The sequence below is a fragment of the Phaenicophaeus curvirostris genome, chromosome 12 (genome assembly GCF_032191515.1).
Source record: "Phaenicophaeus curvirostris isolate KB17595 chromosome 12, BPBGC_Pcur_1.0, whole genome shotgun sequence".
NCBI classification, from domain to species: Eukaryota; Metazoa; Chordata; class Aves; order Cuculiformes; family Cuculidae; genus Phaenicophaeus; species Phaenicophaeus curvirostris.
In genome coordinates this window covers 13420035-13437264 of record NC_091403.1, presented here as the reverse complement: position 1 = coordinate 13437264, position 17230 = coordinate 13420035, and the positions used below count along the sequence as shown (strand labels likewise).

Genomic DNA, 17230 nt, shown 5'->3' with positions numbered 1-17230 from the left:
ATGCATGCATAGTTTTGGAAGCATAACTGACTCTTGCTGAAGACAAGAAATTATGATGAACCAGTTTAGATGCTTCCCTCAGTTAGGGTGCTTTTCTGCATCAGTAGGAGTAAGTAGAGATCTAATACTAATAAATAAAAATATTAGCAAGCTCTCTTTTTAATTTTGCAACCACTCAACTCATTTTGATCTGCATTGTATACAAAAAGATGTTTCTGGCCAAAATGACAAAACATAGGAAGGCAAATTCGTTTGTTTGCTGATAATAAGGTTCAGTCTTGCTCTTCAGTAAGGTTAAGTACTTTTGATAGTAGTTAAAATATAAAATCAATTTGGGATAAAGCTCAACAATATCCAAACCAGCCTACTGTTTGCATAATCACATGAGCCAGGGACACATACGTACAGAGCTAGCACTGCTGGCAGAAACAATGGGGAAAATCAGAAACAACACACTTCCTTCTAATTAGACCTGCACTTTGATTAAAGTGCCCTGAAGCGGGGAAATGCAGTGTCAGGCAATCCATCAATAAGGGCAGGCTGTTTCAGGTTTCGTTCACTGTCTGCACTGGCTGTTGTAGCTGCTGTACAGCATTGTGGTCATCCTGCTTTCAGTGGTCTGGAGAGGTATAATGAGATACCCCTTGTGCTTCTAGGTGTGTAAGGGAAGACAAATTCCCAATGAATTCAAGGAAACAACTGCCATTTCTATGAGGAATTTTCCTAAATTGAGTGATGCTGGGATTTCTGTCCCAACATTCTCTCAGGACAGAAATAAGGAGCGTCTGCTCGTGTTTCTGCTCTGGCATGAAGTATTTCTTCTGGACCTTTTGTGAAGCCATTAGGAGGAGACTGGGGAGGGCCCAGGAAGGTGTATGGAGATACTGAAAAGCAATTCTCAAAGCTTTGGAAGAATTAGGCAGCTTCAGGCTCTATGAGTTGAGATCAAAAAAGGGAGGATTTGACCATCAGGTCTGTTAGAGCCGTAAGACCCACAATGCTGTTTCTCAATGGAATCTTCATAGTCCTGAACCCTTGGTGAAGTCTCCTCTTCATCCCATGCTTTCACCGTGACATTACTGCCTGTCCAGGGCAGTGACAGTGGGTTGGGTTAGATCACACAAGACCTCCTGAGAAAAGAATACTCTGTTCCTATATCCAGATTGTGTTTCGTGGACTGAGGACCTGCTCTTAATCTTACTCTAAGGTATCTCCTCTTCTGTATGGAGTTTCCAGGCAATTTATAGACACAGTTTAGCACAGTTGTTCCCAGGAGCAATTAGCTCTGGCACAGTGACACTCTCATTGGTCTATTTTTTGTCAGAGCAATGACAGCAACCACCAAATGGGCTTAGTACCGGAAAGGCCACAAAATCTTTGCTGATGATCTGATAGACCACATTCTCCCACTCCCTCTGTGTAGACCACACTTTCACACTTAACATGCCTTTGACTGGAAACATTTTCAGAAGCACATTCTCTGTGCCTCTCTAGAATTTAAATTTCCACTTGCGTTTGCCCACCCAGATATTAGAAATGCATGCTTAGCATATTCTCTGACCAAGAACATCTTAAAGAAACCATTCTCTTTCACCATTTCAATGCTTTTTTTTTCTTTATGAGCCCTGAATTTGTTTTAGGGTTTCAAGTAAAGTTATCATAGCATCTTGTTACAATAAGGTCCTTTCCCATTTCCACTCAGCCCTTTACCTGGGTGCAGAAGAAGGAACAACGCTTTCCTTTCTGTAGGAAACCTGCTCTGTTTTGTGCATTTTGAGCTATTTCTACACACTTAACCAAAATTTAGAAGCATCACCTTACAGAGAATTTATCTCTAGGGAAGGGTCTTAGGACCAGGTCATGGGACATTCAGTCTTCGTTTCTCTTTTTGGATGTGCTGTGTGGCTTTAATTCACTATCTCACAGCTCCCTTTGTTTCCTCTCTCAACCTGTGTGTAATGTGGATTGCAAACTCTTTGGGACCAGGTGAGATCATGTTGTATAAATGCAGCAGGAGGAGTAGGAGGTGGCTATTGCTGTTGAGATTGTAATAAAAATAAAAAAATAATAACCCACGTTATGTATGTAAAGTGATCTGGAGTAAAAAAAGGGTATGAAATTAGTAACAGTGTCTTTCTTCCAGCACAATCCCAAAGTGCTTTGCAAATTATATAAACTTTAGAACTTGAGTCACCTCTTGGGAGAGCCAAATAGCATGGGGCAGAGGACAGTGGTTTCATGAGGCCAAGGAGAAGATTAGAGCTCTGCAACTGGAACCCCGCATCTGAAAAACACAGGACAGAAATGAAAAAAAGGCTGGATACACAGACATGTTTTAAAATTAAACGTCAGAGAAGAGAAGAGAATTTTCTTAAGGGTTTTGTTGAAACTGGCAAAAATCAAAGAATCTTTCATTCTTTATTATTGTTACTCTTTCACCTTTTAAAAAAATGCCTCTTTTTCTTCCCATTTTATTTTTTATGTTCCTCGACCCTCTTTTTCCATTAAATTCTTTACAGCTTCCTTTCCTGTCCCAACTGCACCCTATTAGCACCTCTTTATTCTAATCCTTTGCCTAGCTCTTTAGATATTTTTTACAAAACCCCGCTGTAACCAGATGGAACCTGGATTCTTGCATGCAGTGTGCAGGGGTTGTTTCCAGCACACTGAACACCAGCACAACTACACAGGCAAGCCCAGGACTCATGTTGGCACAAGACACAGAAATCACAGATCACATCAGCTGTTATTACTGAAAACATAGGTCGGCCAGTGGCCACACACTTTAACATGCATGGTTGGATCTACGAATATGAAACTGCTCCCCTCTAATGCAGGAAAAGAACCAAAAACACATGAAAGTTCCCAATTGTTAGACCTGTAATGGCCTGTATGCAAACACTGTTGATTTTCCTCCTCTTCGCTGTAACAGATTTTATAGAGGTTGAGTTCTTTCAGGGACCTGCTAAATACGTGGTGTTCCTACACAGACACTTACCAGAAACGTGAAAACCAGAAATCCCTGCCTTCATCTACAGAAAACCACAGGAGACCTGAGCCCTTATTTTCACTGTTTAGGACTTGAAGGTATCTCCTTAGACCAAGGGTTAGATTTCTGCTACTACCAGCAGCGTGTCATAGACTCCTTTCTGATTTTGCTCCACAGGCTCCTGCCCTCACTGGAAGATTCTTCTGGCCTTGCTGTTCATGTGGGTCAGGATTTTTTATTTCGAGCCTTATTATTCATTGTCATGTTTCAGCCCTTTGTTCTAGCTTCAGCTCTGTTCCTTTGCTTATACTCTATTTTCCCTCTCTGGTTCTTCACCTTGGACTAACTACCATATGATACAGCAAACCAGTGTATCTCCTCCTTCCATCATTTTGCTGGGCTAAATCCATTACTTTTACTGAACTCCTTATTCGATCAGAGACTGTGCATCAATTCTTCATTCCTTTGGTCGCCTTGGTCACCCTCTGTAGTGGTGCTCTAATTTATGTTATTTAAATTCATAATTTAAGTGTATTGGTGACCAGAATTATATGGAGAATCCCAGTTTTAGTCCAATCTAGCGTGTACACAGTTGCTCTCATACTCTCCTGTCTTCATTGGCAGTAACTCTCCTAATGCATGCTTTGCTTTTTTATGGCTGCGTCATATTTGTGGCTTACAGTCATTCTAGATGTTTTCCTCCTCATTTGTTTCAACACATGAATTTTACTTTAATGCAGAAACACTTGTTATTACTCCCTAAGTACACTTCTTGCACTGTCTGCTATTAATTTTCATCTTATCTCTGTTATTGCAGTACTCAAGGTTGTTCAGTTCTTTGTGTATGACATCCTAATCCTCAATTGCATTTGCAGTGCTTTTAGACTTTGTATTGTCAGCATTTTCTTTGTTTTTTCAGCAGTTTTCTTCTTTTTTGTGCCAAGGTCATTAATGAACATGCTAAATCAGATCAAAAGCAAGATAGATATTTCAGGAAGTCCACTGGTAACTGATCTAAATCCTTTTCACACCTGATATTCCTTTACAGCACTGCACTGTGGCCAGCTCTCGCTTATCATATGATTTATGCATTGATATCCATGTTTCCCAGCATATCACCAGCATATCTCCAGCTTACATAAGCACATTTCTAATGCAGCAGAAGGAGTTCTCTACTGATAACCAAACAGATTAAATCTATCACATTTCCTTTGTCTGGAAAAGCAGTTATTTTAATCAAAGAAATGAGGTTTTGCCTGGAGGAAACCTATGTGGCATCCATTTACCACTATGTCCTTGATTATATTTTTGTTCCATATCCTCTCTAACAACTGTATGTTCCTGAGGTCAGGTCTGCAGTTACATGGATCGCTTCTTTCTTTCTTCTACTCCTCTTTCACTTTTTCATCCATGGACTGGAATCCAACACTGTGCTCTCCAAGGGCTCACACACCAATGATGCTCGCTAGGTTAAAAATGAAGCCAGTTATGAGAGTCATCCAAGACCCCAGCTGGCTCAGCACCTCACAGACCTGCACAAAAGGCTAGTGACTGCTCAAAGCATGGTGCCTGAGTGTGCAATGCTTGATAGCACCCAGTGCTTTGATTCCTGGTCTGATATAAGCTCATGGTGCTTATCTGTATGATCCTTACTACCTGAGAGTCCACTTCTCCCTTTAGATTCCACCATGTACCTGTGACAGTGCTCTGTTTAACAGCCCAAGAATAGAGAAATCAGTCAATGTCCTTGATTGTGGTCTACTTGCACCATATTTATTTGTGCTATCATCCCAGGTAGGTGGGGACCAGAACAGTTTTGAATTTATTTTGTGAGGTGGAAGTCTTAAAAATAGTAGAATTGAGGGGGAGCAAGATGTTGGAAAACTCTTTGAGAATGTTAGCAAATTACTTGCAGGGCTGTATGGAAATTATACTGAACTGGAGAGACATATTGGGAGTGTCTGTTAACTGAAGGGACTGAGCTAGACGTTTAATGCTTCCAAATGGTTATGTTCTTTCATTAATGCGGTCAGACTCTTTTGGAACCTGTACAAATGTTTATCATCCATAGGGTCAGATGACAACGAATTCAAAACCTTATTTTTGCCTTGTGCTAAGAAACATCTCCTTTGGTGTGTTTTGAATTTGGTTACATGAAAAAAAAAAAAGAAGAAACAGACACGGGGAGGGTTTCAAATCGTTTTAGCCTGGAAATCTGGCATAAATAGTAATGTTAGCACCCTCTGATCCAAGGAGGCACCACGTAAGAGCTCATTTTGAAGTACTTTTCAGAATTGCAGTGGGGATCTCTAGAATCAGTTTTAACTTAATGAATTTGCCAGGACTGGGCTGGACACAGAGCAAGATGCGGTGGCTGCAGGCAGCTGAGCAAGTGGGCGATGCTGCGCTCTGCTGGCTGCTCTTCAGGGAAAGCACATTGGGCAGCTGCAGCAGGTATCTGGCAGGTCTTGCAGGAGCAGAAGCCAAATGGTGAGGACTGGAAAGCCACTAAGGTGTCCTGAAAGATGTCTTCTAGACACCTTTGTGAGTGGGCAGCTGATGTCCCGCTGTGGGCCTGTCCGGTTATCACCTTCCACTAGAAGGAGACAGATCACATGCATCTCAGGTTGTAGGCAGTTCATCAAGTACAGCACCAGTCAATCAGCAGTTAATTAGCAACAGAATGACAAAAAGATTTTTTCAAGCAAATTCAACAACTCAATTCAGTGAAGCAATTCTGGAAGAGAACTAAGAGAAGACTTGGGAATAGAGAGCAGAATGAGGAGGACTTGTTGGCTACTGTGAAATGCATTTATATCAAATAAGTCAAGGTGACTTGCTAGAGCAGAAGTTAATTTGGCATTAGTTTTCACATGGAGTCATGAGACAGGTTTCTTAGCATTAGTGTAAACCCCCAAGAGGGGCTTACATCACTGTTTTTCCCATTATAGTGTTTGGACTCAACAACCTTACGGTTGATCATTTCCTTGTTTTAAAATGTCAGATGGTCTGTGCTTCTCTGGTTTGAGGCTCTTTAGACCAAGTGTAGTCTTTACCCACAAAGAAGGATTAGCAGGACATTGTGAAATTCACTCCTACTGCTGCCTGCTGTAATGTTCTCCACACTGTTTGTATCCCATGGTGTGAGCTGAGGAAGAGGCGCTGCCTTCCTTGAAAGGCTGGGAGTGCAGCATCAAAGATACACCAGCCATGGATCAGGGTAGGAATAACTCACTGCAAAAGGGCTCTGCGAGCGCTGATATTGTGTGTCTTAATGTAGTGACACAGGTGCCAGCAGGAAGGGAGGGCACTTACTCAGGCCAACGCTACACTGAGTCCTCAGAAATTCAGTGATCTGCTTGATCTGGGGGAGGGAGGAGGAAGAATGCCATGTCTTCTGTTCAAAAAATAAAACTTCCTGAGGCGCATGCAGATTATAAAACATTGTCCTGTGGCTGCTCTTCCAATTGATGGGAAATGAAAAAAAAAAAAAAAGCTGTCAAAATGATGATCACTAAAGAAAAAAAGAAACCTGTGTGAGCAAAAGTTGGCAAGTCTGTTAGCAGAATGACTACTGTACTGGAAAATTACTGAGCACTGTTTATAAAGGCAATCAGACAGGAATGTTAGTCTTGGAGTCGTACTTTCGACATTAGCAGCTGTATTATTCTACTAGACTCCTTGTAGTTTCTTCCAAAAAAAAAAAAATACCCTTCTAGTGACTGGGTGTGGCACAACCTGTTCCCAAAAGCCAAGATTCACCTGATTATTTTGACCCCAGTACAGCAGAGAGATGGTGGAGAGTTTCGTGAGTGTGTAGGGAGAGATATGTACAATAGCATAGTGTGCATATTTCATGGAAATTGTGAGTCCATTTGTAAACAGTATTTTCTTGCTTCTACATACTTAAGCATGAACTTAGTTTGATAGCTGTAAGCAAAAAATATCTGGCTGTCAATTCCACGTGACTGATTCCCAGAAATCTTTTCCAATTCTCCTTGTTAAAATTATTCAATGTGAATTCCTGGCCCTAGTGCAAGTTAGTCTGAGTTTTGCCTGATATCTGCAGAGGCACAGTTTCACCCACGTGCCTCAGAATGCTAAGAGCAACTTTGGTGTGATTTTGCAACACAAACTGGTGCTAAAGATAACTAGTCCTAGCCAGATATGGAGTTATCCTCACCTGTACAGTAGTGCAACAGTGTATGTTAAACTGGAAGGTACGTGATAAAATCTGTTAGAAACAGAGCCCTCAAATTACACTGCTTTAGATTAGTTTCTGTTACAAGTGATTTTTTAGACGAGCTATGTCTTGTTTAGAAACAAATTTCCTCTGGTATATTATTCAGTAGTACAGGCTCTTCACTAGTTGTAGTTAAGAGCCAGTTCAAAAAAAAACAGGTTTAATAAAATCAGAAAAATTGTGCAAATGTGTCTTTGGTCACATCCAAGCAATTACAGAGAAAGCAGGGAAAAGAATTCCACTCTAGTATTGGGAAAGGAACAAAAGTAATGCTATCCCTGTAGGTAGTGAGTGCACATGCGAATGTCATGGATGTTCTGTTAGTGGACCTGAACCAGCCTGCAGGCACCAGTCTCCTGCAGGGCTCGAGACGGAAATAACCAGGTGAAATTTAGTGGGCTGCAATGTTCACCCTACAACATGTAATGGCTTTATGTTATAAGAGGCTACAAATCTCTGAAAAGTGACCCCATGTCTTGGGATTGCGCTCCTCCACCCCATCCTTCAGCCTAGACCCGTTTTATCTTCATAGCACTTTTCCCCAAGCCCTGAGTCTTAATTTGCGGACATTCATCTCCCCTGGGTTTATGCACACAGTGTTGTAGGCAGTTCTTTTCCTAGAAAATGTGGGAGTCTTAGGCAAGTAGGCAGAATGGATAATTCAAGGTTAATGACTAATCCAGATCATAGAAAGATCAAATGATGAACTGAACCTCCAGAAGATATTTCAGACTTGCTCCAGGGGCCTGCCAGATGAGCGTTGCCAAAGCAGATTAGAAGAAGAACTCCCAGTTTCTCAGCAGAGATACTGAGGGGTCAGAAGTTGAGGAAGACTCAGAAGACAAAGATTTAAAACAGCCCTCTCAGGTTGCATGTCCTACCCATCGCAGCTTTTTAAGGCTATAGAAAAACACATCCTTCTGGGCATATTTAGCAAGAGAGACAGCCGCTGACTGGGTTAAAAAATCTGTGTTTAAAAGCTCATCACTTTCTTCCTAAATCTAACCACTAGCAGGGATCATCTCGCTCTTCAATCTTGTATAGAGGTAAGATTACAAAAAATAATACCATGGATAAAGCCAGTTCTATGGTTGTGAGAAAGATGAGTGGGCTTGTCACATAAATCAGGGCTTGTAGGAAAAATGAGAGGCTCTCCAGGGGCTCCAGCTAGAGCATTCACATGGTCCAACAGAAGAGAGGGTTAACCTGGGAGGGAAAGACCAAATTGAAAAGAACTGTGGTGTCCAGCAATCCCTAATATCAGTTTACAGGCTTAAAACATAACTGGAAGCCAACTGCTCTATATGATATACCCAGGGGTTAGTGTACAACAGTTAATTGGCTTAATAATAGAGCCAGCTTGGTGTTTTCAGTTAGAACACTGGAATTATTTTTCACACTGTCATAAGAAAAATTCCATTTTTACAAAAAATGAGAAGTAAGTCTCATTCTTAAACATATCCAGGTGGGTTCAAAAGCTGTAATGACAGTGTAAAGAGGAAAATCTGTCTGTAGTGTAATTTAATAGTAACCATAATGTGATACTATTTGTACATCACATTTTTCTTCCCTGTTTGTACTACTTGCAGATAGTAATTGTGCTAATGCCATGCTGCACATTCCTTTACCAAATAGGAAACTGTCAGGAATTTTCCTATTTAATCACTTCATCAGTAAATCGCTTGTCTTTTCACTTTGATTGTTAATGATGTTGAGATATAGTTGCAGTGACCCTGTCTCTTACAGGCACTAAAATAATATTTTCAGCTGCCTATGAGGGGGACATTGGGAGATTTGGGGGGAAGATCAGGGCACTGCCAATATTGCTTGTAGAACTCACATTTACTTGTTTGCTGGATTGTTTTTACAAGCTGTTGAACCAAGCAGAGATTTCATTGAGAGGATGAAGTTTTGTGGTCAAAGTGATCACCCTCTTGATGCCTTTGAAAAGAGCCGACTTCACTGATATTGTTATTGTTTAAACATTGAATCTGTCACTTGTTTCTTGGGTATGCAACCAAACTCACCACTTTAAAATAGCCTTTAGTTTCTGAGTGTTTTGATTCCATGTTAGCACCAGTTGTCACAAGTAGGATGGAGTGGGCTGTGATCTGTCAGAGATCCCTTACAGTACAGCCCCACCGTGTTTGTAACCATCAGGGATGGATGTAGTGGATCAGTAGTCAAAGCTGGCCGTGCAGATGCCACTCTGACAAAAGAGCTGGAGACTGCGTTTTCAGCACAGGCACAGCTTTGTATTGATTCCCTGGGTTTTGGCTCATGCCCTGTGCAGTCATTGTTTTTATGGTGATGACAGTATTTGTTTTTCCTATACCAGTTTTCCAGTTACACTCTGTCATATCTGTTCTCAGGCAGCACTAACTAGAGACCACTGAACAGGGTAGAAACAAGATGATTTCTCCCCTCCACAATAGCATTAACAAAAAAAAACCATTACAAAAGGAATTTTCCTTCCTGAAAGGAAAGTCATAACCTTACTTCTCAAGGTGTCCTGGAAATAGTTGGCATGCTGCATGCTGCCCATCCTAAATGCAAGCTCACAGACAGCCTCTCCCAAGAATGTATTTTTATCTTTCTTCTTTGCTTTCAGTCCCTTTTTCCTTTGCCAGTAGCTGTAGATCATAATGCAAGTACAGTGCTGAAGTGAGTATTAGTTCAACAGAGCCTGTACAGAAACAATTCCTGGCCCTGGGACTCACATTCAACCCACAAAGCAAAGTCACCCTCTCCCCCTCCATGCGTTCACCCAGCTAGATCGCTGCCTCCACACTTGCTCAGATAGGGCAGAGCCCAGCTGATATGAAGAGAGCCTGGCTATTAATTTTCCTAAACACTGATTTCGGCACTTCGAGGCTATTTTCGTCAGTCTTTCAGTCCTAGTATTTGATTACCCAGCTGGTATTTTCCTATTCCGTAAGCAAAATACCAAGCACTCACCCACAGAGATGCATCACCTCTACTGTCTAGAGGAACGTGTTTGGTGTCTTGCCAGCTGTTTTAGCCAATGGAAATTTGCAGAACTGTCAACTGCTTTAAATTCACAGAAACATCTGAGCGGATCCCTGTTCTACAAAAGACAGGTGGCCGGCCTGCCCTGTCCCGTCCTGCTCAAACCAAATGGCTTCTGCCTTCACCGTCAGCGCAGTCATCAGTGCTGCCACAGCAGGTCATCAGTCACAGCATTTGGTAAATGAATCCATGACAAGAGCACCAAGTCCTATGCAGGGATAGGAGTTGGACAGAATGATCATTGTGGGCCCCTTCCAACTCAGGTCATTCTGTGATTCTGTGATTCTGTGAAGTTAAGATGTTTCTACAAATTGGCTGAAATAATTTTTTACTGTTCAGGAATGGTAAGATGGGAAATAGCTCTTTGGTTCATTTAGGAGAAGTTACATGGCACCTTCAAAAGAAATGCAGTTAATAAGTTGGCATGTATGGTGCTCTGCCTGGGCTATTGGAGCCTCCGTCAAAATGAAATAGTACTCCTGAGCAGAGTTCTGGTTTTGGGAAGTCTTATTTGAACCATTTATCATAACAGACAACCCAAGATGGAGTGACAAGATTCATGGTGTAAGGATACTAATCTAGATGACAGTCCTAAATAACAGGCTAGAAGGTCAGTTACCTGGTGGGAAGGGCATGATAGCCTTCTGGTGTGCAGCGCCTGCACAGTTATTGTTCCAGTCTTTCACTTCTTCCAGGAATGCTTGTAATTACAGAAAGCATGTTCCTCACTGACAGATTGCAGGAAGCGTAAAGATGGATGCTGCTTGTCTTTAGGAAAATGTTGCTCCCTGCATTCCTAATTCTGATTCTTCTTAGGCATTTTATTCGCTGTCTGGCTCCAACCACAGCAGTGCTTCCAGCACTTGCTGGAGTCAGTGGGAGCTTTGCAGTTAGCCCTATACTGAGCAGGAAGACAGTGGTGTGAGTTTGTGTCATTTCCCTTTCATGCCCACTGCCAGAGACTGCTCACAGCACCAGTGGTTCCTTTGGAAGAACCCCGAACACCTCACAACCTTGTGCTGAATCTTTGCCAAAGAACCTTTAAAGACGTAACAAAGCAAACAACAGGGAAAAAAAAAGGCCATGTATTTGTTCACAGCACCCTTTGATCAAAGGGGAAGGAAATGGCTACTGAAATGTGCTTACAAAGTAAATGAATCCCAAAAGCTCAGAGAAATGATGGGCGTAGGGAAATACCCCTGCCCCCATCCAGACTGGGTTATGGCACATCCTTGTGAGCCGTGCCAGGCTTGAAACAACATTGTAGGATCCCTTCTGTAGGGAGGACATTGGGATTTTTTAAGTACTTCTTGAGCCTTGGCAGTTAAATGCAATTCAGATTTTCTAAGAATGGATATGGCCAGTTATTCTCCATTTTTTAGGCCACACATCCTGGAAAGTCCAACTATGAAAAGTGAAATCCCACCAGCAGCTGCAAGAGGGTGAACTAAAAGTGAGACAGGAGATGTCTTTGCATTCTAATAGGCTGGAGTGTAGAGGATTTGTGTGCTTTGAGGTCATACAGTGTAGGTGTAGCGAAGGTAACTCTGGTCTTGGATGCGAGAAGGCCATGTTGGGTAGGTGCCTGACCATAGCACCATCCCAGGTAGTGCACAGTGAGTATGGGTTCTCTGCACAGCTCCGCTCCACTGTCCAGATGTGCATGCAGACGCAGCAGTTTTTCCCAGGTACATCTCAAAAGCAACAATATTTGTGGGGTAGGATGGTCTGCAAACAAGTCTGTCTTTATCTGGGGGGAAAATACAGCCACATTGTTGAGACTGGGGGTTAAAGGGAGCTATGCAGAGTTTGTGTTTCAGTCTAGCTTGGAGACAAGAGTGGACATTTGCTTTACACACTGACAGCTCCTGAAGGTGATCAGATGATCTCAGTGTAACAGCAATACAGCACCATTGAAGAACCCAGAAGAGTTGCCCATTTCTCACTGTTTTTAAGTGAAGCATAATGTTTTATCCCACCAGTTTTTAAACATTCCTTCTCTGCCTCCTTCCCAGGTGGGTGACTGGCCATTGGAGTCCCTGCTCTGCTACTTGTGAGAAAGGTGTCCAGCAACGGGAAGTGACTTGTGTTTATCAGTTGCAAAATGGCACCTACGTTAACACGAGAGACCTCTACTGCCTGGGCAACAAACCAGCTACAGTACAAAGCTGTGAAGGACGGGACTGCCTTTCTATCTGGGAAGCATCAGAGTGGTCAAAGGTAGGAACTTGATTCAACAAGAAGCCAGACTGCACACAGCTGGCCCTGACCTAGCTAAATACTTAAAATTAAGCACGTTCTCATGATCACCATACTTAGTGCCTCACAGTATTGGGGCACTGGGTAGGACTGTCATTTGTTGAGACGGATCAGTTTGGAACTGAGGTTTGTATTCTATACTGAATGAGTCATTAAGGCAGGTTTTAGGTATCATGCTTTAATAACTATATATTTCCATCTGAAAACTCTGACCAGCAAGGAAAAAACATTCGACTGACCTGAGGCCAGAAGTGTAGTAACCCACCAGGGCTTCTGGTTCCATTGAAATGCAATATGAAACAAATACCAGCGTTGTCAGGCGTCTGCATGTTACAGAGAATGCAAAAACTCTGGGCCTTGTCCAACCTTCTTTTGTGTAATTTCAGGAACATGGAAAAGACTCTGTTACACTTTGTCTAAAAGGTGCATCCCCATGTAGTTGCAGAGAGTTGAGAAATTATTGTCAGGTATTATAAAAGCATTTCAGATATAAATGATGTGTGGTCTAGACAGCCTGTGTTTTGTTTAGCTACAGAGTGAACTGCGAGTTTGTCTGCATTTCACGACCAGGACTGAGCTAATACAGGGCAACTTTGTCGGGTACCTTGTGAGTGACAGTCCTAATAGGATGTCCATGTTGGTTTTGATATCATATCTGCCAGGCTCATCAGAATGAGAAGATCTTCTCACTCTTGGCGTAGTGCTTACAGCTCTTCTGCTCTCATTCCAAACTGGCTGTGTTATGGGCCGCAGCAACAGCCATTTCTCTGGAAAGGACCTTTCCATGTTATTCATCTCTGTTTTGAAACAGCGAGCTCCAGTTCAAAACATTGTCAAAGAGCTTTTGCAAAATATTATTGTTAGAAATGTTCTTAAAAGCCACAGAGGCTCAGGATACAAGGGATCTTGCACTGAGAAACAGTGTCTCTTAACAAACACAATGTGATTCCATTGTCCACCTTTTGAACAGGAAATCTTTGTTTGGCAAGTGAGATGACAGTTAAGTGAGAGTAGTATTTCCTTTCCACAGGACACTGACTCTGTTCACTAATGCATGAAATTCATTTTCTTTCTGAGTTCTATCATTTCAAAAGATGTGGAGTAACTCACCAAAGTTTTAGCAATGTGCCTGATAGGTCTTTGTGTGTTACAGAAGTCTCTTTCAGATGGTGCCCACATTATTTCCTATAGCTGAACCAGCTGAACTGTTTCCAGCTGTGACTATTTGTATGATGCAGTTCCTACCTGTTTTACATGGGGTCTTTTGTTAACAATCCTACATACTTCTCTCTCCTTTTATGACCTGGAGTAAGCCAATTTGCAGGATACTTTTTCCAGAGAAGAAATCTTCCATGTTTGTTACCACATAAATCGCTTGCAAATACTTATTTTTTAGATCATTTTCCCAAATTTATTCCGGTTTTGTTGTGTCTCTAACTGTCCGCCTGTGATTTTAAATTTATTCTTGTTCTGGCACATTTCTGCTGTTATGTAGCACAGTTGACTCCAGGACACATTTGATGCTCTGCCAGCTTGAACACTTCTCACACCTAGGTTTTTCATCAGTGGTAATCACTTTAATCCTTTTAATCTGATGTTGTGAGTAAATATCACAGTAGTAGTATGATTTTATAAATACATTTCCTCATGTATGTTTTTGGACGTTTTGGTTATACAACAGAAAACTGTTGACCACACTGATGTCTGGTCCCCAGTCAAAAATGTGTGTTTTCCAAGCAAATTCCAATATAATCTTCACTGTGGAAAAAATTAAGTTCGCCTTTTATTGCCAAACACTTGAGATTGTTTTGGACCAAGTTCTGCTCAACCCATTTTTAGAGACCGTCAGAAAAAAAAATGAATGTTTCTACTCTTAAGGAACTAGAGTAGAAACAAAATAAGGACTTCTTTCAAATAAAGGAGCTGTATCTTAACTGCAAAGTTGTGTTGCTTCTTTACAAAACTGTGTGGGATTTGACTAAGTAACTTGTTAATAAAATAAGACCTGGAGATCTCATCTGGACACTCTGGGGCCACGCATGTTATTTAGTAGACTGCTCTGTTGCAGAATCTCTGTAAAATCTATCTGTTAAGAAATTCTTCATGAAGACAGAGAACTTGAAGAAAGAAAAAAACCTCTTAAAAAGGGTGATTTATATGTGACCACCAAAGATCTGTTGGAAACCTTTTGCAAATGCTGTTTTGTCTAGGAAAGTATATGCAGTATTAATCTGTGAATGACTTAAAAGCTTGTGGGAAGAACAAACAGTTGGTGTTTTTCCCAGACTTGCTTGTAAAACCCACCTAGAGATTTCTCCTACTGTGAAAAATACTCCCACTTCAGTTTGATTTACTTTGAGTAAATTGGACCATTTGAAAGCTTTTATATATTGTATTTTGTAGTTTGAGATGAATGAGTGCAACCCTGCAGAGTCTACCATGAGGACTGGGGAAAATTATGTATGATTTGGGAAACTATACAACTTGGGGCAAATTCATGGCTTCAAGGTACCATTTACTGATTCCTGCTAGAATCGGTTCCCAAAGGAAGACTTGGGAGTCTTTGGGAGCTGCAGTCTGGGATCTCTGGCAAGTTTTGTGCTCTGAGGAGTCCAGCAAAGCAGTTTCAGGAATTCTGCAAAGCCTGGAAGAATTCATCCCCATATCTAGCAGACCTGTGCAGTTGTGCTTGTTACAAAGATGTTACATCCGTAAGGAGGTCATGCCATGAGCAGCACACAGTAAATTAAGTGGAAGGTTTCCCAGATTTTCAAGAAGTCGCTTTGTAGTGCTCCGAAGTATTCGAAGGCAAGTTTGTTTCCTTGCCAGCTTATAAACGCTTGTCATTCATGTCCTTAACAAGGCCAGCAGGTCAGAACTGCCTCAATTGTATTTTTAAGATGGTTAGACAGGCATGCTGAGATTTGTCCATTTGGTGTAATTTATATCAAGCTGACGCTTGTTTCCAGTGTAGACCCCCTGGATGGAGACGCTTCTTGGAATGTGTTCAAAAGACCTCACAGAATATCTCATATCTTCACTATTTATTCAGTGTCGAATCAACTGTCTTTTCCATGCTGATCCCCTGAAGGGGAGAACTCAACAGGCTAGAGGAGGTTAGTTTTTATCTCGGTTGGTACATAGATCATTTTTCCACCCACCTGTCCCCAGTGGCTCTTCAAGAACATTTCTCACTCTTAACCACTGCAGTGGCATGAAAATGAAGAGCAAACAGCTCTAGCTATGCTTTGTGTGGCAGCATGCATTTGGATGCCGTGACAGCATCAGCAGATCTTAGTACTCTGTTATCAAACTGGGTATTTAAAACCAAAGGTCTCTGGTTTGGTTCAGGCCAGTCTCCTTTCCCCACCTAGTACAGATATCAAGACAAATTGCCCAGTAAAACAGAAATTCCAGCCAACCATTGGCAGAGATAACAACTGAGTGACCAGATATCCTTGCTCTTTAGAAGCTACCTCCAAAGTGCTCAAGCACAAAAACGTTTGGAGGACAGTTGGTGCTGACTCTCACAAACGTCTGTGGGAGTGTCCGAGTGCTTGAATCGAGTCTTTCTTCAGGAATTGATTCTAGCAGCTCTACTAGCCTGCTGCCTTCTCAGAGGACTTCAAACAGTCCCTGCTTATGCTTTTTGTGTTGTGAAGTGTCTCTTTCAATGCTGCTGATGTCTGTGGTTAGCTTGCTGGCCACAGCTGGAAGCTGATCACAACACTGTATCATGCCTCTCCTGAGCAACCCGCTTGGTACATTTGAAGTACTTTGGAAATAAAATGGTGATGAGGATATGGCAAAAAGAAGAGTGAAGGTCAGGTATGTGTTTCACATGGGAACATGGGTGAGAACTGTGACTTTGCCATGGTGTGTACTAACTGTGCTGCAGAAATGTGTGTGTAACAGTGCTCTCGTGCTTCTGTGATTTAAAAATGCATTCATCACCATCGTGTTACTTCCATGATACATCAAGGGATGTGGCAGTTCTGTGTTGTATATCTCAATGTATCCTCTTTCAGTAAGAATGATGAGCTCTTAAACATTAGATTTAGTGGTTTCTTTCATCTGTAACACCATTTCTAGCAAAACACCAGCTGATTGTTTTTCAAAGAAGGTCGATTTTCAGTATTACCATGTTTCATAAGTAAAATATTCCACAAGTGAATATCATGCTTATCAAATTACTCTTTTATGTTTGAAGGGGGCTTAGATTATTGAGGGAAAATCTTAGGGGTTATCAGTTTCCCTCTGTGTTCATAAAGACAGCTTTTCCTTTTAGCTGTGTTACCAAGATAAAAGTTATCATTCCTAAGCATCATGTAACAGAAAGCAAATACCTGTTGTTTTGCAGTGCTCAGCAGACTGTGGCAAGGGGATTCAGAAAAGAACAGTGACGTGCACAAATTCTCAAGGAAAATGTGATGCAGCCACCAGGCCAAGAGATGAGGAGGAGTGTGAGGATCACACAGGCTGTTACGAGTGGAAAACAGGCGATTGGTCTAAGGTAGCAGTGAACACTACATGGTATTTTCTTTCTAAGTACAAAGATGTCAGAGTGCTGTGCTTCAGTGTGCTGTCTGCATTAATTTGCTGTTTAAATACTTTGAAAAGGAAGGGGTTTAACTGGTTTTAATTGGAGGTTTTTCTGGGATTTAAACTTTCCCCTCATGCCATTTGCATCCCAAACATTGCAACACGGG

At 41.7% G+C, this 17230-nt stretch overlaps 2 protein-coding genes across 2 annotated transcripts in view; both read left to right on the top strand.

Moving 5' to 3' along the window:
- LYSMD4 (LysM domain containing 4) overlaps positions 1-17230 on the top strand; it is a 106201-nt gene that overhangs the window by 40155 nt on the left and 48816 nt on the right. The gene's annotated exons all lie outside the window — the stretch shown is intronic.
- ADAMTS17 (ADAM metallopeptidase with thrombospondin type 1 motif 17) overlaps positions 1-17230 on the top strand; it is a 173220-nt gene that overhangs the window by 135637 nt on the left and 20353 nt on the right. Inside the window, exons 20-21 of the mRNA XM_069867039.1 lie at positions 12278-12482; positions 16882-17034. Coding sequence (XP_069723140.1) covers positions 12278-12482; positions 16882-17034 — 358 coding nt within the window. The remainder of the gene's footprint in view (positions 1-12277; positions 12483-16881; positions 17035-17230) is intronic.